The sequence below is a fragment of the Heterodontus francisci genome, chromosome 36 (assembly GCF_036365525.1).
Source record: "Heterodontus francisci isolate sHetFra1 chromosome 36, sHetFra1.hap1, whole genome shotgun sequence".
Classification (NCBI taxonomy): domain Eukaryota; kingdom Metazoa; phylum Chordata; class Chondrichthyes; order Heterodontiformes; family Heterodontidae; genus Heterodontus; species Heterodontus francisci.
In genome coordinates, this window is record NC_090406.1 from 9771359 (window position 1) to 9792937 (window position 21579).

The 21579-nt window shown below is 42.2% G+C and overlaps 1 protein-coding gene across 1 annotated transcript in view; it reads left to right on the forward strand.

The window, feature by feature from the left end:
* Positions 1–21579, forward strand: part of LOC137351575 (thimet oligopeptidase-like) — a 30601-nt gene that overhangs the window by 1137 nt on the left and 7885 nt on the right. The window contains exons 2-6 of the mRNA XM_068016135.1: positions 4326–4474; positions 8476–8583; positions 9742–9844; positions 20108–20268; positions 21329–21464. Coding sequence (XP_067872236.1) covers positions 4326–4474; positions 8476–8583; positions 9742–9844; positions 20108–20268; positions 21329–21464 — 657 coding nt within the window. The remainder of the gene's footprint in view (positions 1–4325; positions 4475–8475; positions 8584–9741; positions 9845–20107; positions 20269–21328; positions 21465–21579) is intronic.

Here is a 21579-nt window from a genome sequence, read left to right on the forward strand (position 1 = left end):
CTGCGCCAAGACTGAACTCCCATGAGCATCAAAGTGTGCGCTTTGGTAAAAAGCATCTAAGGACTCTTTAGAATTAGAGCTCAAAATATATTGGACTTGGAAACTGGATCCACATAATAATAAAAATTGATACTGTACTGCTAATTTCATTGTTTAATTTGCTTATACCCAATTTTTACTTCAGCTTGGAAAAAGAATCTCAAAAGACTTATCATTGTCAGTTTGGAAATGATGTCAGCCATGACTGATACATCTCTTAAAATGATATCAAATTCCATTGTTAGCAAAAGGAAAACTCTCCTGTTCAGTTAACTGATTACACTGGGACATTTGTTGAAATGTTACAGTTCACCGAATCACACAGTGTGGGAGGAGGCCATTTGGCCCATCTTCTTTGTGCTGGTTCTTTGAAAGAGCTATCCAATTAATCCCATTCCCCAGCTCTTTCTCCATAGCCCTGCATTTTTTTTCTTTTTGTAGTATATATCCAATTCCCTTTTGAAAGGTTCTATTCCACCACCTCTTCAGGATTCATCATAACGGATTATCATAACTCGCTGTAAAAAATAATTCTCCTCAGATGTCCCCTGGTTCTTTTGCCAATAATCTTAAATCTGTGTCCTCTGGTAACTTAACTGCAAGTGGAAACACTTTCTCCATATCTATCAAAATTCTTTATAATTTTGAACATCCCCATTAAATTTCTCCTTAATCTCTGCTCTAAGGAAGTCCCTCATCCCTGTTACTACTCTAGTAAATCTCCTCTACACCGTCTTCAAGCTTTTCATATTTCCAATAGCATAGCGTCCAGAATAGTGCCACTATACTCCAGTTGAGGCCTAACTAGTGATTTGTTAAGGTTTCGCCCGTTTCACCAGTCGTTTTGTCCTGCTCAATCTGCTACCATCCTCCTCACTGTTTACTACATTTCCAAGTTTTATACCATTTGCAAACTTTGAAATTATGTCACCTATACCCCAGCCAAATTCATTAATATATCAAAAAGAACGGTGAATCTAATACTGCATTGTCACCACTGCATTGTTTCCTCCTGTTTTGAAAAACAACTGTTCACTTTCTGTCTCTTAGCCAATTTTGGATCCAGTCTGCTACTGCCTCTTTAATTCCATGGGCTTCAATTTTGCTAACATGTCTATGATATGGCACTTTATTGAGTGCCTTTTGAAAATTCATATACAAAATTTCAACTGCAATACCCTTGCAACCCTCTCCATTACTTCATTGAAGAACTCAATCACATTTGTCAGGCATAATTTGTATTCTACATAACCATGTCGGCTGTCATTTATTAAACTTTGTTCTTCCAAGTGACAATTACATTTTTCCTGAATTATGGTCTCTAGAAGTTTCCTCACCACCGATTTTAGGTCAACTAGCTTATAGTTTATCCTTCTCCCTTGTTTTGAACAGTTAGTCTCTGGAGCTTGACTGGCAAAGAAAATCAGGAAAGTTTCCAGCTCCTGATCACCACCAACAGCAACAATTTGTATTTATACAGTGCCTTTAACATAACAAAAATACCCAAAGCAGATCGCAGGAACATTGTAAAGAAAACCGAGCCACACAAGGAGATATTAGGACAGATGACCAAATGCTTAGAGAGGTAGGTTTTCAGGAGCCTCTTAAATGGGGAAAGAAAGGTAGAGAGGCAGAGAAGTTTAGGGAATGAATTTCAGAGTTTAGGGCTTAGGCATTTGAAGGCACGGCCATCAATGGTGGAGCAGTTAAAATCGAGAATGCTCAAGAGGCCAGAATTAGAGAAGTGCAGATAACTCAGAGTTATACAGCTGGATGAGGTTACAGAGATAGGGAGGGGTGAGGTCATGGAGGGATTTGAAAACAAGGATGAGAATTTTAAAATCGCGGCGTCGCTTAACCGGAAGCCATGGTAGGTCAGCGAGCTCAAGAGTGATGGGTGAGTGTGGACTTCACTCATGAGCTGTTGGATTGCCCTTGCACTTGGAGACATAAATAGCTGTTGAATACAGTACAGTAAACTCCTTAGGGAATGATTTAGAAATAACAAAGTGGTAAGGCTGTATTTATTATACACGGTACTGAACTCAGTATCTCCTGCATCTCAGTGATTGTTGGGTCTGTGCACTTCTGATGTCTTTTATGTCAGCAGCTCATTATTGAGACTTGTACATAATGATTGGTGAACCAGAAGGTTGCAAACACAAATGGAATCAAACACTGCTGTAAGTCACAGAGATAAAGAGGGGCAATGGCAGCTAAATGTATTCAACCACTGTGACAACTCTTGGACAACTTGCTATTTTTGTTCAGTGTAAATACCAATTGACCACAATAAATCCCTTTTTATTTTCAGCCTGTATCTTTAATATTCTAATTGCAGACACTGATCCATACACATTGTGGAATAGAAAAATCACGTTGCTAATTTCTAAAATAAAATTCTTTAAAACTGAATGGGGGTATGGAGAATTGTGACACTTTTAGTCTGAACTGATAACAAAGCATAAAGAAATTTCTCTGGTGGCCCCTTCAACCTGACCGACATTGTATCTAGAAAGCACTGGTCAGAGTGCTACGTATTGTGGAAAAGCCTTTGTAAGCAGATGTAAGCAATAGTGCAAACATTCAGCAGTATTGTGTGGAATAGCTGCTGACTGGAGGCTTTACCTTACTCTCTCCATAGCTTTGTTGGACTAATAATTCTGAGGTTATGTCAGTTTTCACAATGGTACAGTAGAACCTAGAGGTCACATCAAAGTTATGAACTGTCTAGTCAACGAAATATACTGCGCACATTAATGGAAGAGTTCAGTACGTTACTTTTTTTTCAAGAAATTTAGTTTCAACTATTCCTAATATGTATGTTGTAAATTGAAATACTAACTCTTCGATCATAAAATTCTTTTTCAATGCTTTATCCTCATTAAAAAAAATCATTGTGATAATTTCCTTTGTAAGAAAGCCTGCCCCAGTTATCATCCAGTAAGTCATGTTGGAAAGTATGCATATGTGGATGTTAAGTGAAGACTAGTCAGGTTACATTGTGATGCCTTTCAGAGTCGTAAGAACATAAGAAAATAAAAAGAGAGTGCATGGACTTTTACAACAACAATTTGCATTTATATAGTACCTTTAACGTAATAAAACCACCCAAGGTGCTTCATTATGGAACAAAGTTTGGCATTGAACCATATAAGGAGATGTTAGGTCAGATGACCAAAGCTCGGTAAGCGAAGTAGCTTTTAAAGAGCATCTTAAAGGAGGGAAGGGATTCGGAGAGTTATAGGGAGGAAATTGCAGAGTTAGAGCCTAGGCAGCTGAAGACATGGCCGCCAATGGTGGAGTGATTAAAATCGGGAATGCTCAAGAGACCAGAATTGGAGGAGTGTGAAGATCTAAGGCAGTTGTTGGGCTGAAGGAGATTACAGAAATTGGGAGGGGTGAGGCCATGGAGGAATTTGAAAACAAGGATGAGAATTTTAAAATCGAGGTGTTGCCTAACCAGGTGACAATGTAAATCAGCAAACATAGTGGTGATGGGTGTGCGGGACTTGGTGTGAGTTTGGACACAGACAGCAGAGATTTGAATAACCTCAAGTTTGCAGAGGGTAGAACGTGGGAGACCTGCCAGGAGTGAATTGGAATAATCAGGTCTAGAGGTAGCAAAGACATGGATGATGTTTTCAGCAGCAGATAAGCTGAAGCAAGGTTGAAGTCAGGCTGTGTTACAGAGGTGGAAATAAGTGATCTTTTTACCCAATATGAATTAGTAACTTCAAGTGAGAGCAGAAATTCTGAAATAAGGAGTTGGGGAAAGTAGAATCGCCTTTCCTGATGTGCTATTAGCCTGAACCTGCTCCTATCACCCTCTTTTAAATTCACTCTTGGGATGTGAGTGTTGCTGGCAAGGCCAGCACTTTTTGCCCATCCTAAATTGCCCTTGAAACTGAGTGGCTTGCTAGGCCATTTCAGAGGGCGGTTAAGGGTCAACCACATTGCTTTGGATCTGGAGTCAAGTGTAGGCCAGGCTGAGTAAGGAAAGCAGATTTCCTTCCCTGAAGGACATTAGTTAACCTGATGGGTTTTTACAACAATCCGGTACTTTCATGATCACTATTGATGAGACCAGCATTTTATTCCAGATTTATTAATTAAATTTTAATTCCCACAACTGCTATGGTTGGATTTGAACTCTTGTCTCTGGAGCATTAGTCCAGGCCTCTGGATTACTAGTCCAATAACATTATCACTATGCTACCGTACCCTGTGATTGATTTGCTGAAAACTTTGCTTCAGATGCTGAGAGTTGTTGTTTGATATTTCAGTGCAACGGAATATTCTAGACTTCCCCCAGCATGTTTCTCCTTGCAAAGAAGTTCGGGCTGCAAGCACCGAGGCAGACAAACAGCTGTCAGAGTTTGATGTGGAGATGAACATGAGAGAAGACGTTTACCAGAGGATTGTCGCTCTTCAGGTGAGAATTGATACCAGCTGAATAAAGAGTAGAGAAGCTGGTGTGGCAAGCAGTAGCATTTTTAAGGCCATTTATATCTTGCAGGACTCCTTCTGACATAGTTTAGAATAATAGTTTAAAAATTATGGACAGAGAACTCCTTGCAATTGCACTGCTATGATTGACGTTAGCTCCTCAGCTCAAGGAGAAGAAAAGACAATCGAAGTGCCTGCTTCTGTTGACTATTCAGTGACTCCTGCTATCAAATGCTCATATGTGAACCTCTTTCAGGACAGGGTCAAGGCTGTTGAGATCCTCTAAAGTTGAATAGTTTACCAACATTCATCGTTTAGCTACATACTTAGAGAATGGGGGTACAGTAGCAGAGTGGTTTGGTTACTGAACTAGCAATTCAGAGGCCTGGACTAATGATCTCTAGACACGAGTTCAAATCTCACTACAGCAGCCAGAGAATTTAAATTCAGTTAATTAAATAAATCTGGAATAGAGTCATAGAGTTTTACAGCACAGAAACAGGCCCTTTGGCCCAATGCGCCTGCGTCGACCATCAAGCACCCGTCCTAACTAATCCTATTTCCCCGCACTTGGCCCGTAGCCTTGTATGTTATGGAATTTCAAGTTCTCATCTAAATACTTCTTAAATGTCGTGAGTGTTCCTGCCTCTACCACCCCTTCAGGCAGTGTGTTCCAGATTCCAACCACCCTCTGGGTGAAAAAATTCCTCCTCAACTCCCCTCTAAACCTCCTGCACCTTACCTTAAATCTATGCCCCCTGGTTATTGAACTCTCCACTAAGGGAAAAAGTTTCTTCCTATCAATGCCCCTCATAATTTTGTAAACCTGTCATGTCCCTCCTCAGCCTTCTCCGCTCCAAGGAAAACAACCCCAGCCTATCTAGTCTGTCTTCATAACTGAAATGCTCCAGCCCAGGCAACATCCTGGTGAAACTCCTCTGCACCCTCTCCATTGCAATCACATCTTCCTATAGTGTGGCGACCAGAACTGTACACAGTACTCCAACTGTGGCCCAACCAGCGCTTTATACAGCTCCATCATAACCTTCCTGCACTTATATTCTATGCCTCGGCTAATAAAGGCAAATATCCCTTGATGGGTGGCACAGTGGCGCAGTGGTTAGCACCGCAGCCTCACAGCGCCAGCGACCCGGGTTCAATTCCGGGTACTGCCTGTGTGGAGTTTGCAAGTTCTCCCTGTGTCTGCGTGGGTTTCCTCCGGGTGCTCCGGTTTCCTCCCACATGCCAAAGACTTGCAGGTTGATAGGTAAATTGGCCATTATAAATTGCCCCTAGTATAGGTAGGTGGTAGGGAAATATAGGGACAGGTGGGTATGTGGTAGGAATATGGAATTAGTGTAGGATTAGTATAAATGGGTGGTTGATGGTCGGCACAGACTCGGTGGGCCGAAGGGCCTGTTTCAGTGCTGTATCTCTAAAATCCCGTATGCCTTCCTAACCATCTTATCTACCTGTGCTGGTGCCTTCAGTGATCTATGGACAAGCACCCCAAGGTCCCTCTGACCCTCTGTACTCCCTAGGATCCTACCATCCATTGTATATTCCATTGCCTTGTTAGACCTCTCAAAGTGCATCACCTCACTTCTCAGGATTAAACTCCATTTGTCACTGCTCCGCCCATCTTACCAGCCCATCTATATCATCCTGTAATCTAACTCTTTCCTCCTCACTATTTACGACACCACCAATTTTCGTGTCGTCTGCGAACGTATTGATCATACCTCTTATATTCACGCCTAAATCATTAATGTACAGTACAAACAGTAAGGGTCCCAGCACCGATCCCTGCTGGACACCACTGGTCACAGGCTTCCACTCTCCGAAACATCCCTCTACCATCACCCTCTGCCTTCTGCCACTAAGCCAATTTTGAATCCAATTTGCTAAATTACCCTGGATCCCATGGGCTTTTACTTTCTTAACCAATCTCCCATGCGGGACCCCTTATCAAAAGCCTTATAGAAGTCCATGTAGACAACATCAACTGCTTTACCCTCATCTACACCTCTAGTCACCTCCTCGAAAAATTCAATCAAATTTGTTAGACCCGATCTTCCCCTGCCAAAGCCATGCTGACTATCCCTGATTAATCCCTGCCTCTCCAAGTGGAGATTAATCCTGTCTCTCAGAATTTTTTCCAATAATTTCCCTACCACTGATGTTAGCCTCACCGGCCTGTAATTACCTGGGTTATCCCTGCTACCCTTCTTAAATAATGGTACCACATTCGCTGTCCTCCAATCCTCTGGTACCTCTCCTGTGGCCAGAGAGGATCTGAAAATTTATGTCAGAGCCCCCGCTATCTCCTCCCTTGCCTCACATAGCAGCCTGGGATACATCTCATCTGGGCCTGGGGATTTATCCACCTTCAAGCCTGCCAATACTTCCTCCTTTTCAATGCTAATTTGATCAAGAATATCACAATCCCCTTCCCTGATCACTCCACCTACATCGTCCCTCTCCATAGTGAACACAGATGAAAAATAATCGTTCAAAACCTCACCTACGTCCTCCGGCTCCACACACAGATTGCCTCTTTGATCCCTAATGGGCCCCACTTTTTCCCTGGTTATCCTCTTGCCCCTAACATAAAATGCCTTGGGATTTTCCTTTATCTTGTCTGCCAGTGATTTTTCATGCCCCCTCTTCGCTCTCCTAATTACTTTTTTAAGTACTCCCCTACACTTTCTATACTGCTGTAGGGCCTCTGCTGTTTTCAGCACTCTGAATCTGCCATACGCCTCCTTTTATTTCCTTATCCAATTCTCTATATCCCTTGACATCCAGGGTTCCCTTGACCTGTTGGTCCTACTCTTCACCTTTACAGGAACATGCTGCACCTGAAGCCTCACAATTTCCCTTCTAAATGACTCCAACTGGTCTGATGTAGACTTTCCTATAAGAAGATGCTCCCAGTTCACTTTGGCCAGATCCTGTTTTATCATATAGAAATCTGCCTTCCCCCAATTCAGTACTTTTATTTCCGGTCCGTCTTTGTCCTTTTCCATAACTACCTTAAATCTCAGAGTTATGGTCACTATCCCCGAAATGCACCCCCACTGCCACTTCTACCACTTGTCCGGCTTCATTCCCTAGGATTAAGTCTGGAAATGTGAAATAAAAACAGAAAGTGCTGGAAATATTCCACAGGTCTGGCAGCATCAGATCTGAATCTTTAAGTCTGTTTCTCTCTCCACAGATGCTGCCAGACCTGCTGAGTATTTCCAACACTTTCTGTTTACATTCTTTGTAGTATTCTTTGAACAGGTCGGCTCACTTTAAATCCCAATAAATAGAGAACATTCTGAAGGTGTCAGCTTGCCTGAGTTGGTCGCACATTTGCTTCTACGTTTGAAGATTGTGGGATTCACTGGCACATCAAGACTTGAGTGTATAATCTAGGCTAGCATTCCAGTGCTATACTGAGGGAATGCTGCATTGTTGGAGGAGTCATTCTTTCGATGAGATGTTAAACTGCGGTCTTCACTGCATGTTGAGCTGAATATTTAAGCTCCTATTTCAATATTTGAAGACCGTAGAGTTCTCTTGATGCACTAACCATCATTTCTTCTTTAACCAATACAATAAAAAAACAGATTAACTGGTCCTTAATCTTAATTTATTCCGCTGCTGCAGAATGCCTTCCACTGCAATTCAAAAGATGTGTAAAATTTGATAATGTAATTAGTGCAACCATTGTTAATTACTATAGAAAAATATTTGCTAGGTATTGTGTTGTAAAATGGTTCATCTTGCAGCTATCTCTAGAAAGGCCATACTATTTTGATGTGAGATCCTTTAGCTGCCACTGTTCTAGCTGACAAATCTGAGTAAGGTACTAAAAATCATGTTTGTATGAAAGATGAACTTCGTTTACACACTAAGATCTTTTCTGCATTCCAAAGGAAAGAAAACAAATATATTTGAGATTTTTTGCTGCGTCACTCTGGGGGCTTATTCTTTCAGGATAAGTGTCAAGCGGAAGAACTGCGGCCAGAGGCTAGGCGCTACATGGAAAGGCTATTGAAACTCGGAAAGAGAAATGGACTCCACCTATGTAAAGAGAAACAAGACGTGAGTAGCAGTAAAAATGGTATTTTCAGATGGGGCATCTAATGGAAACAGAATGCTGAAGATACACAGCGGGTTCAATATTAACCTCCCCACAACTGTCGGGTGTGGGGTTAAAAATTAAAAATCGGAGAATACGCCACCAACCTGCCATGTATTTGTTCGTCCCCATTTTTATGGCGGTGGTTAGCTTGGCATGTATGTGTCATGTCTTGGAGTGATAGGATACTTCATCTTAATGTTAAACCAATGCAGTTGGGAGCCTGATTTAAATTTAACAGCTGCTGGCCGGATTTTCCAGGACTTGGGGAAATAAGCAGTGAAGTGAAATGGAAACCGCTGGCCTCCTTTCTGCCGATCGCAACCTCTTTTCACTGCCACAATAGGTCAACCACCCATCTCCCACCCTCCAAGCCCTGATCTTTCCCTCCTTCACCATTTTTGGGCTCTTTTTCCATCTCCCCCAGCCCGGGAAGCTGAGGTTATTTGTGCAGGAATGTCTATTGACCTCACAGTCTCAGCTTATGAGTTGGAGGCAGGATGGGACATATGACCAGCAGGACTTGCAGTCAAACACTGCATTTTTTAAGCAAACAGAAAAGAGAACAATGTTTATTTACTCAGCAAACGGCAAAGAAATCAAATTCTATTTCGGGAGTTTATTTTTAAAAACTCCAACAAACAGAGCTCCTGCATAAAATCAATCCTAGGCACTTACAGCAATGTGGTTTCCGGCACCAACTGAGACTATTTGACTGAGTACAGAACAGAGATGGAACCTGGGACCTTCTGGTTCATATGTCCCAAGTATCACGCCACATTGATGTATCCATTAGGCCTTTGGCAAAACTCCAGCCTTTTATTTTTAGCCTAATGAATAGCAGTTTACTTAGGATACCTTGGATCTTTCTGTAATAAAAACAAGAAATGCTGGAAATACTCAGCAGGTCTGGCAGCATCTGTGGAGAGAGAAGCAGAGTTAATGTTTCAGGTCAGTGACCCTTCTTCAGAACTGACAAATATCTTTCTGTGTTATCTAACACTGCATCTAAACAAATGCCTTATTCTGGAAGTGCCTAATACTCCCCTTTCTCTGCTGAAAATCTTGGTAAACGGAGTTGCTAATGAAAGGGCTCACTGCTCGTTTTTTCTGTGCTTTAGGAGATCAAAGCCATTCAGAAGAGAATCAGCACTTTATGTATAGACTTCAGCAAGAACCTGAACGAGAATACTACCTTCCTGGAGTTTACACAGGGTGAATTGGGTAAGAGAAAAGTTACTTTGTAGATGAAAAACAGAATTGGGATTTAGCCCTATAAATTCCAGATGAAACTACATCCAGTTTGTGCAGCCAAATAGCCCTAGGTTTCAAGGGCAAGATTATCGCCCTTCCGAGTCTTTATGCATTTGGTTATGAGGTACAGCCCGTCACAATAAAGGTTGCATTTGTCCTTAGGCAGACTGATCATGGGTGCATATGACACCAGATTATTCATTTATAATCTAGCTTTGGTCATGGCATGACTGTCTTTCCTTTTGGAGAGGTGATGACAGAAATTGCCTGGTAAATATTTATTAGAGGCATTGGAATAAAACCAATCCCATGTGCTCAGTGTTGCCATGGTGTGTTTCTATTGTGGTTTAAAAAAATTGAAGTAAATGTTGTGGAATTTTCTGAACATAATCATTTTTGCATATCACCATGGTGGAAAACTTTTCGACAAAAAGTACCCTGCTGAACTTCTCCTCCCCATTTAGCCAATGTAAGAATATAAGAAATAGGAGCAGGAGTCGGTCATTCAGCCCTTCAAGCCCACTCCACCATTCAGGAAGAACATGACTGATCTGATCGCCTTAACTCCACTTTTCTGCCTGCCCTGCATAACCCTTGACTGCATTGTCAATTGAAAAATCTGTCTAACTCAGCCTTAAATACATTCACTGACACAACCTCCACTGCTTACTAGGAAAGAGAATTCCAAGCACAACAACCCTCTGAGAGAAGAAATTCCCCCTCATCTCCGTCTTAAATGGGAGACCCCTTAATTTGAAACTGTGCCCTCTAGTTCTAGATTCCCCCACGAGGGAAAACATCCTCTCAGTATCTATACTGTCAAGCCCCCTCAGAATTTTATATGTTTCTGTAAGATTACCTCTTAATCTTCTAAACGCCAATGAGTATAGGCTCAACCTGCTCAACCTTTCCTCATAAGACAACCCATTCATCCCAGGAATCAGCCTAGTGAACCTTCTCTGAACTGCTTCCAATGCAAATATGTCCCTCTTAAATTAAGGTGACCAAAACTGTACACAGTACTCTAGTTGCGGTTTCACTAGTACCTTCTACAGTTGTAGCAAGACTTCCCTACTTTTATACTTCATCCCCTTTGCAATAAAGGCCAACATTCAATTTGCTTTCCTAATTACTTGCTGTACCTGCATGCTGACTTTTTGTGGACAACCTCACATTTTTCCACATTACACTCCATCTGCCAAATTTTTGCCCACTCACTTAACCTATCTATATCCAAATCGCCATTTGGTAGTACAGAACTTGAGTTTTGCTGAAAATAGTGATATGTTGTCGAAGCTTTTTGTCATGCACTCATCAGGACAATCCGCAAGAATACCAATGTAAGGGAAAACAACAACTTTGTACAGTATGAGAAGAGAGCGCTGATTGGTTGGCAAGTGAATTCTGATTGATAGAGGCGTTGCCATGGAGAGTGCACCAGTTTATGGTGACTGACAGTTAACTGCCAAGCAAACAAATTGGTATTCTTGTGGATTGTTCCGATGAGTGCAAGATGAAAAGCTTCGACAACATGTCTCTATTTTCAGCAATTTCTATCTGTATCCCTTTGCAGACTCTTTGTATCCTGCTCACAACTTGCTTTCCCTACCTATCTTTGTATCATCAGCACATTTGGCTGCAGTGCAATCAGTCCCTTCATCCAAGTCATTAATATAGATCGTAAGTAGTTGAGGCCCCAGCACTGATCCCTGTGGCACTCCACTAGTTACAGTTTTCTATCCTGAAAATGACCCATTTACCGTGACACTCTGTTTCCTGTTAGTTAGCCAATCTTCTATCCATGCTAATATATCATCCCCAACACCGTGAGCTCTTATCTTGTGTAGTAACCTTTTATGTGGCACCTTTTTAGAATGCCTTTTGGAAATCCAAATACACTACATCTACTGGTCCCTCTTTATCCACCCTGCTTGTTACATCTTCAAAGAGCTCTAATAAATTTGTCAAACACTATTTCCCTTTCACAAAACCAAGTTGACTCTGCCTGATTGTATTGTGAATTTCTAGATGTCCTGCTACTACCTCTTTAATAATGGATTCTAGCATTTTCCCAATGACAGACATAAAGCTAACTGGCCTATACTTTTCTGCTTTCTGTCTCCCTCTTTTCTCGAACAGAGGTGTTACATTTGCAGTTTTCCAATCCACTGGGACCTTTCCAGAATTTAGGGAATTTTGGAAGATTACAACCAATCACAAATCTGCAGCCAGTTCCTTTTAAGACCCTTGGATGTAGGCCATCAGGTCCAGGGGATCTGTCGGCCTTTCGTCCCATTCACATTCCCATTACCTTTTTCTCTAGTGATAATGATTGTTTGTTTTAAGTTCCTCCCTCCCTTTTGCCTCCTGATTTTCTACTATTCTTGGGATGCTTTTTGTGTCTTCTACTGTGAACACAGATACAAAATACTGGTTCAAAGCCTCTGCAATTTCCTTGTTTCCCATTATTAATTCCTCAATATCACCCTGTAAGGCACCAATGCTCATTCTAGCTACTCTTTTCCTTTTTATATATTTGTGGAAGCTTTTATTGTCTGCTTTTATACTTTTTGCTAGTTTTCTGTCGTACTCCAATTTCTCCCTCTTTATTTTTTTAGTCATCCTTTGCTGGTTTCTAAAATTTTCCCAATCTTCTGGCCTACCACTAATCTTCACAGCATTGTTCACATTTTCTTTCAACTTGATACCACCTTAACTTCCTTAGTTAGCTATGGATGGTGCATCCTTCTGCCTTTCTTCCTCAATGCAGTATATCTTTGTTGAGAGTTATGAAATATCTCCTTCTATGTCAGGCACTGCTTCTCTTCCACCTTACCTTTTAACCTATTTTCCCAGTCCACTTTAGCCAACTCTGCCTTCATACCCTTGTAATTGTATTTAAGTTTAAGACACTAGTTATGAACCCACATTTCTCACCCTCAAACTGCATGTGAAATTCTATCATGTTATGATCACTCTTGCCTAGAGAATCCTTTACCATGAGGTCTTTAATTAATCCTGTCTCATTACACATTACCAGGTCCAAGATAGCCTGGTCCATGGTTGGTTCTAGAATGTATTGTTCTAAGAAACTGTCCCGAATACACTCCAGGCTACCGTTGCCAATTTGATTTGTCCAATCGATGTGAAGATTAAAATCACCCACGATTATTGCTGTACCTTTCTTGCAAGCCCCCATTATTTCTTGGTGTATACTCTGTCCTACTTTATAGCTACTGTTAGGAGGCCTGTAAACTACTCCCACCAATGATTTCTTTCCTTTGCTATTTCTTATCTCCACCCAAACGGATTCTACATCTTGATCTTCTGAGCCAAGATCATTTCTCACTAATGTACTGATCATCATCCTTTATTAACAGAGTTAACCACCTCCTTTTCCTTTCTTCCTGTCCTTCCGGAATGTCAAATAGCGTTGAATATTCAGGTTCCAGCCTGGTCACCTTACATCCATGTCTCTGTAATGATATCATATCATACTCACTTATTTCTATTTGTGCTATCAATTCATCCATCTTGTTCAAATACTGCGAGCATTCAGATAACGAACCTTTAATTCTGTCTTCTTGCCATTTTTCCCTACTCTAACCTTATTTGCTGGTGCATTCTTATGTTTGTATGCTCTGTCTCTTCCTGTCACACTCTGGTTCTCACACTTGATTGAAACATGTAAGATCCTGAGTAGTCTTGACAGGGTGGGTGTGGAAAGGATGTTTCCCCTTGTGGGAGAATCTAGAATTAGGGGTCACTTTAAAAATAAGAGAGATGAGGAGAAATTTTTTCTCTCAGAGGGTCGTGAGTCTTTGGAATTCTCTTCCTCAAAAGATGGTAGAAACAGAATCTTTGAATATTTTTAAGGCAGAGGTAGATAGATTTTTGATAAGCAAGGGGGTGGAAGGTTATCGGGGGGTAGGTGGAAATGTGGAGTAATCAGTTCAGCCATGAACCAATTGAATGGTGGAGCAGGCTCGAAGTGTGGAGTGGCCTACTCCTCCTCCTAATTTGTATGTTTGTATAACCTATATCATTGCCCTGCACTATTTCCTTGTCCTTTCTCTTTAACGCTCCAAACCTGTCCTCATGTGAACCCTCCAACCCCCGCTTCCCACCATTTATTTTAAAGCCCACTCTACCACCCTAGTTATACAATCCGCCAGAACACTGGTCCCATCACGGTTCAGGTAAAGGCTGTCCCAATGGTATAGCTCCCTCTTTCCCCAGTATTGGTGCCAGTGCCCCATGAATTGAAACCCACTTCCACATCAATCGTTGAGCGATGCATTCAACTCTCTAATATTATTTACCCTATGCCAATATGCTTCTTGTGTGATGCTCTCATTTGATCACCTGAAATTGCTTCCATGTACCATGGTGGAAAACGTATCAGCACAAAGTACTCTACTGAACGTTTCCTCCCCGTTTAGCCAATATCTGTTTTGCCAATATGCTTCTTATATGATCCCCTCAATTCATCACCTACCACCATCAGTGAAATTATTGTAGGTCAGCCTTGACTCAGTAGTAGCACATGTGCCTCTGAAACAGAAAATTGTGGTTTAAGTTCCAGTCGAGTATATAATCTAAGTAGACACTTCCGTTCAGCCTGCCTAAGGTGTCTTTTGAATGAGTTTTTAAACGGAGAACCTGTCTGTCCTCTCAGGTGGACATTAAAGATCCCATGGCATTATTCAAATAGCAGGGAAGTTCTGCTGTCCTGGCCAACCTTTATCTCTCAACCATCAAAAGTACTTCTTTAACTGACATGCTTTGGGACTAGCTGATGGTGTGAAAGGCTCTATATAAATATAAGTTCTTCCTTTTATTATTTCACCTTTAGTGTATACAGATCAACATGCTCTCAGCCTATACAACTAAGTTCAGAATGACACAATCTAGAATTGTAATACTGGGTGTTTCCCACAGCTATAATGGGCAAAGTAAAATTTACACCTCTGGCATTACGCTTTGCTGAAATACTGACTGCGAGGTATCCTTGGGTATGCACGTCAGTTTCTACTTCTAAAGCATTCATTTTCCTGTTCATTTTGTGAATTTATTTCCCCCATTTTCCTTCACTCTTGAAGGAGTAGGATTCTGTTGGGATAATGGATCCTTGAAACTCTCTGATACCTCACCCATGTGGCCATTTTGTAATGTGAGTAAAAAGTAGTGTTTTGGCAGGCTATCTTAACATGGGGCATCGCAGCCAAGCCTGATTTCATCCTCATTCAAAATTATTAACAGAATTCTTTCAGGCAGGGCTGATTGGATAATGATCACACTGGCATCCTGGCATGTTTTCCTGTTTATTCCCATTGTTTTCCCATGGGGGTATTGAGGTCTACTGCAGTCCCGATTGAGTACATATAATAAAAGGCAGACTGGGGATTGAACCAAAGACTCTTTTGGCTTCTCTGAATAAGTTACATGCTGCATGTACTAGCTGAGCTAGCAGGGATGCACCTTAATTTCTCATTTCAATCTGTTGTCTGTAATCATTGAAGGTTAATAAGTGATATAGAATGGTTACAGCACAGAAGGAGGCCATTTGGACTGTCGTGTCTGTTTGGCTCGCTGAAGGAGCAACTCACCCAGTCCCACCCTTTCCTTTTCCCCATAGCCCTGCAATATTTTTCTCTTCAAATAATTATCCAGTTCACTTTTGAAGGCCTCGATTGAATCTGCCTCCAGCACACTCTCAGACTGTGTATTCCAGATCCTAACCACTCACTGCATAAAAAAGTTTTTCCTCATGTCGCTGTTGCTTCTTTTGCCAGTCACTTTAAATCAATGTCCTCTGGTTCTGGATCCTTCGGCCAATAGGAACAGTTTCTGTTATCCTCCGTGACCTTGTCCTATCTACACCTTCTCCTTTGTTATCTCTTGCCCCACCCCCCCCTTTTCTTGCTTAAAACCTTTCACATTTCTAATATTTATTTAGAGATACAGCACTGAAACAGGCCCTTCGGCCCACCGAATCTGTGCCAACCAACAACCACCCAGTTATATTAACCCTACAGTAATCCCATATTCCCTACCACCTACCTACACTAGGGGCAATTTACCTCTCAACCTGCAAGTCTTTGGCTGTGGGAGGAAACCAGAGCACCAGGCGAAAACCCACACGGTCACAGGGAGAACTTGCAAATTCCGCATAGGCAGTACCCAGAATCGAACCCGGGTCCCTGGAGCTGTGAGGCTGCAGTGCTAACCACTGTGCCACTGTGCCGTCCATTATCTGCTAGTTCTGAAGAGGGGTCACTGCCCTGAAACGTTAAATCTGCTTCTCTCTCCACAGATGCTGCCAGACCTGCTGAGTATTTACAGCATTTCTTGTTTTTATTTCAGATTTCCAGCATCCACAGTATTTTGCTTTTATATTATATATAGGAACAGTTTCTCCCTGTCTACTCTGTCCAGATCCCTCATGATTTTGAACACCTCTGTCAAATAGAATCATTTATGGCAAAAAGGAAGGCCATTTGGCCCATCGAGTCCATGTCAGCTCTCCACGGAGCTATGTAGTCAGTCCCACTCCCCAGCTCGATCCCTGTAGCTGTGCAATTCTATTTCTCTCCGGTTTCATCCAACTTGCTCTTTGATCGTCTCCACTTCAACCACTCTTGTAGGCAGCAAGTTCCAGGTCATTACCACCTGCTCTGCAAAAAAAGTGCTTCCTCATATTCCCCTTGCATCTTTTGTGCAAAACTTTCAATCTGTATCCCCTAATCCTTGTACCATTTGTTAATAGGAACAGTTTTTCCTTGTCTAACTTACCTAAGCCTGTCATAATCTTGTACACTTTATTAAATCTCCCTTCAATCTCCTCTGTTCTAAGGAGAACAAACATAGCTTTTCCAACCTAAAATCCTCCATCCCTGGAACCATTCTGGTAAATCTCCTCTGCACTTTCTCAATGACCCTCACATCCTTCCGAAAGTGTGGTGACCAGAACTGGACGCAGTACTCCACTTGGGTCTAACCAGAGCTTTATAAAGGTTCAGCATAACTTTCCTGCTTTTGTACTCGATGCTTCTATTTATGAAACCCAGGATCCCATATGCTTTACTAACCACTCTCTCAGTATGTCCTGCCATCTTTAAAGATCTATGCACATGCACCTCCAGGTCCCTCTGTTCCTGCACACTCTTTAGAACTGTGTCATTAAGTATACATTGCCTCTCCCTATTCCATCTGCCACCTCTCTGTCCATCCTGCTAGCCTATCAATATCCTGTTGCAGGCGATTCATATCATCCTCACTGTTTGCCACAACTCCAAGTTTGATGTCATCATCAAATTTTGAGATTCTACTCTGTATTCCAAGATCTACGTCATTTATATATAGCAAAAAAACAGTGGTCCCAGCACTGACCCTTGGGGAACACCACTGTCTACCATCCTCCAGTCTGAAAAGCAACCATTTATTATGTCTCGCTGTTTTCTGTCCTTAAGCCAATTTTCTATCCAATTAGATACTGACCCTCCTATTCCTTGAGCCTCAATTTTGTTAACCAGCCTTTTATGTGGTACCTTATCAACTGATTTCTTAAAATCCATATAAACAACATCAACCACATTCCCTTCATCAACCTTCGCTGTTACTTCATCAAAAAATTCAATTAAATAAGTCAAGCATGATCTGCCTTTTACAAATCCATGCTGGCTATCCTTAATTAACTCGAACCTCTCTAAAGGTTGAATTTCATGTTGCCGCCGCCATAGTGGCCTTAAAAGATGTCGGCCCGCATGCGCCGGTTTTATTACATGGACCTGCCATGATATTATATGCGGTGGCTCATTTACATGGCCGGAGTGAACCGGACCCCCCCCCGCCCCACCCCACCCTCCCCATGACGTGGAGAGGGTGCCGAGCCGCCCCGGCAACGGCATCCGGCACCACTGCACAGGTGCCGGAACCATTTGTAAAGGGCTTCCAGCCCATACGTTTAATTTAAATGTTTAAAGGGAAAGTTTAATAAAACTGATTTTAAAAAATTACATGCATGTTTTCAGCCCCTCTCCCACTCTCGCCCCCCCCCCCCCAATTAACAATACACTCATTCCTTACCCTCTTTTCCGCCCCCCGCTCCCCCCAAAAAAGTACTTACCTTGTATACCTGACCTTCCCCCAGGATGAAGATCGTGGCGGCACTTCAGGAGGTGACAGGAACGTCATTAACACAAACTTTTAACTTTACCCCTTCCCACCATCCCCTCCACCAATCAGAATAATTTGACCCCGCTTCCCTCATCCCGCACTGAGAAACTTAGCTCCTCCCCCCTTCTCCACAGATGTTGCGCCTCGTTTCCCCGGATGGGGATCCGAAGGCGCAGCAGTGTGGGCCGCCAGGATGAAGATCATGGCGGCACTTCAGGAGGTGACGGGGATTGTCATTAACGCAGATAAATTAATGAATTTGAATATTTAAATTACGGTCCCATCGCCAAACTGGGGTGGGGGGGGGGAGCGCCACGAGGCCTCGCCGCCGTCTGCAGTATTGGGACGGGCCCTGCCGGATTTGAGGTCTGTTCGGGCCTCATCCGGGACAATCTGCATACCCCACCCCAGCCACAGATCCCGACATCAAGGCCTCTATAAATCCAGCACGAAGTGTCCATTGATATTTTCCCTGATTATTGTCTCTAAAACCTTACCCACACTGATGTTAAACTAACTGGCCTGTAGTTGCTAGGACTGACCTTACACCCTTTCTTGAATAAGGGTGTCACATTTGTCACTCTCAAATCCTCTGGCACCTCCCCCATATCCAGGGAAGATTATTGCAAGCCCTTCCGCTATCTCCATCCCCACATCCTTTAGCAACCTGGGATGCAAGCAATCCTGACCAGCTGACTTATCTATCCTAAGCATAGCCAGCCTTTTTAGTACCTCCCCCCTCAATTTTTATCCTATCCATTGCCTGTACTCTCTGCTTCTACTGATATTTTGTCAGCCTCCATTTCTTTGGTGAACACTGATACAAAGTACACACTAAGTATATTAGCCTTGCCTTGTGACTCTGAGCATATATTACCCTGTCTGTCCCTAATAGGGCCCATTCCTCCTCTTGCTACTTGCTTACTATTTACATTACAGTAGAAGATCTTTGGGTTCCCTTTTATGTTGACTGCCATTCTATTTTCATATTCTCTCTTTGCCAGTCTTATTTTCCTCTTCACCTTCCCTCTCAACTTATTGTATATGGCCTGGTTCTCACTTGATGAATTCACCTGACATGCATCATACACCCTCTTTTTTTGTTTCATTGTCGTCTCCATCTCCCTCGTCAACCAAGGAGCCCAGATTTTGGTTCCCCTACCATTCACCCTTGTTGTAATGTTCCTAGCCTGTATCTGAAGCATCTCTTCCTTAAAGATAACTGATTGCTCCTATACAGCTCTTCCTGCCAGTCTTTGGTTTCCTTCTACCCTAGCTAGATCCCTTCTCAATGCATTGAAATTAGCCCTCTTCCAATCTAAACATTCTACCTTATTTTGTTTCTTGCTTTTCTGCATTACTAGTCTAAACGTTATGATATGATGATCAGTCTTACCCAAGTGCTCCCCCACAGACATTTGGTCCACTTGGCCCACCTCATTTCCCAGTACCTGTTAATATTCTCTTCTCCAAGGAGAACAGACTCAGCTTCTCCAACCTGTCAGCCTAACTGAAGTTCCTCATCCCTGGAACCACTCTTGTGAATCTTTTCTGCACTCTCGCTAATGCCTTAACATCCTTCCAAAACTGTGATGCCCGGAACTGGACACAATACTCCAGTTGAATCAGAACCAGTGTTTTATACAGGTTTATCATAACTTCCTTGTTTTTGTACTCTGTGCCCCTGTTTCTAAAGCCCAGCATCCCATATGCTTTATTAACCGCTTTCTCAACCTGCCCTGCAACTTTTAATGATTTGTGCACCTATATACCCAGGTCCCTCTGCTCCTGCACTCCCTTTAGAATAGTACCCTTTAATTTATATTGCTTCTCCTCATTCTTCCTACCAAAATAAATCACTTCACACTTGTCTGCATTAAATTTCATCTGCCACTTGTCCACCCATTCCACCAGCCCCTCTGTGTCCTCTTGAAGTTTAGTACTATCCTCCTCACAGTTCACAATATTTCCAGGTTTTGTGTTATGAATAGTTTTGTTTCATCCAAGCGATTTCCGTTCAGTGATGTTGATAATATTAATATATTGTGCTACTAGGTGGTCTCCCAGATGACTTTCTCAGTAGCCTGGAGAAAACAGACAATGGGAAGCTGAAGGTGACACTAAAGTATCCCCACTATTTTCCCTTAATGAAGAAGTGTTATGTACCAGAAACCAGGAAGAGGATGGAGCATGCCTTTAACTCCCGCTGTATGGAGGTGGGTCAAGCTTTACTTTACAGTCTCTTGTCTTTTACATGGAATTTACAGTAGAAAATCAGGCCATTCGACCCAATTGGTCTATGCTGGTGTATATGATCCTCACAAGCCTTCTCCCACTTTATTTACTTCATCTCACCCCCTTTCTCCCTCATGTACTTAACCAGCTTCCTCTTAAATGCATCTGTGCTATTCCCGTCAGCCAATCTGTGCAATAGGGAGTTCCATATTCTCACTGTTCTCCGAGTAAAGACGTTTTTCCTGAACTTATTATTAGTCTTAGTCGCTCTGTGTTCATTATCCCAATATCTTGTCTTTTCTTCATATCCCTTAATATCATTACTCTCCAAGTAAATACCTATCTCCCTTTTAAATACTTAAGTGATGTTGTCTCTGTGCTATATTGCAATAGTGTTCCATATTTGCACAATCTTCTTTCCTGACTGTTTTTAACTGGTTCTGCTTGAATTCTAAAGATTATGTCCCCTTGTCTGGATTCCTAGTCTAGAGAAAAGAGTCGTTCCCTATCAACCTCGTCAATTCCATTCCTTATTTTAAATACCTTGATCAGATCGCCACCTGATCTCATCAGCCAGGATTATTATGCAAGTTTATAAATAGCAGCCAAGCCTGATCCTCGACATCCAGTATATTTTCCAGCAGGAGTCACTGATCAGCAACAGGAAACTGGGCTGATTTCTGTTTCCTCCCCCATTCTCGATCCCAGAGAAGAGAAACTAATTGTAACACCCTCAACCACTATGCCAGCTGAGATCAGCTAGGTTGGTTCAAATGTTGCGGGTGGGGGGGGTGGAGATCACATGTGGAAATTTGCTGATTTGCATGGCTCAGCACCACACCAAGTGATGCAGCTATTCGCTGCGGAAGCTCAGAGTAGGTCTAACGTATGAGATAGTGCAGCAAGAAAGTGTATAGATAGTTCTGTTATTGAATTGAGGATTACTGGGCAGTTCAGCAAAATGTGATTCTGCTTTTTCAGAAATATTGCTTAGTGTTGGAAACAAAGTCAAAATTAAATAATTTTCTTTTATTGATGTAGGACAATACAAAAATTCTCAACGAACTGGTGGAACTTCGTACAAAGAAGTCTAGTCTTCTGCACTTTAAGACCCACTCGGATTTTATACTCGAAATGAACATGGCCAAGAACAGCAAGAATGTCAATGTCTTTCTGGGTAATGAATGTCAGTTTAGAACCATATGTTTACCTTGGGTGAAGTGAGTTAATACACTGTCCTTTTGCCTTGAGAATTTATATTTGACACCAACCCTGCCTGGTGGGGTGAAAGC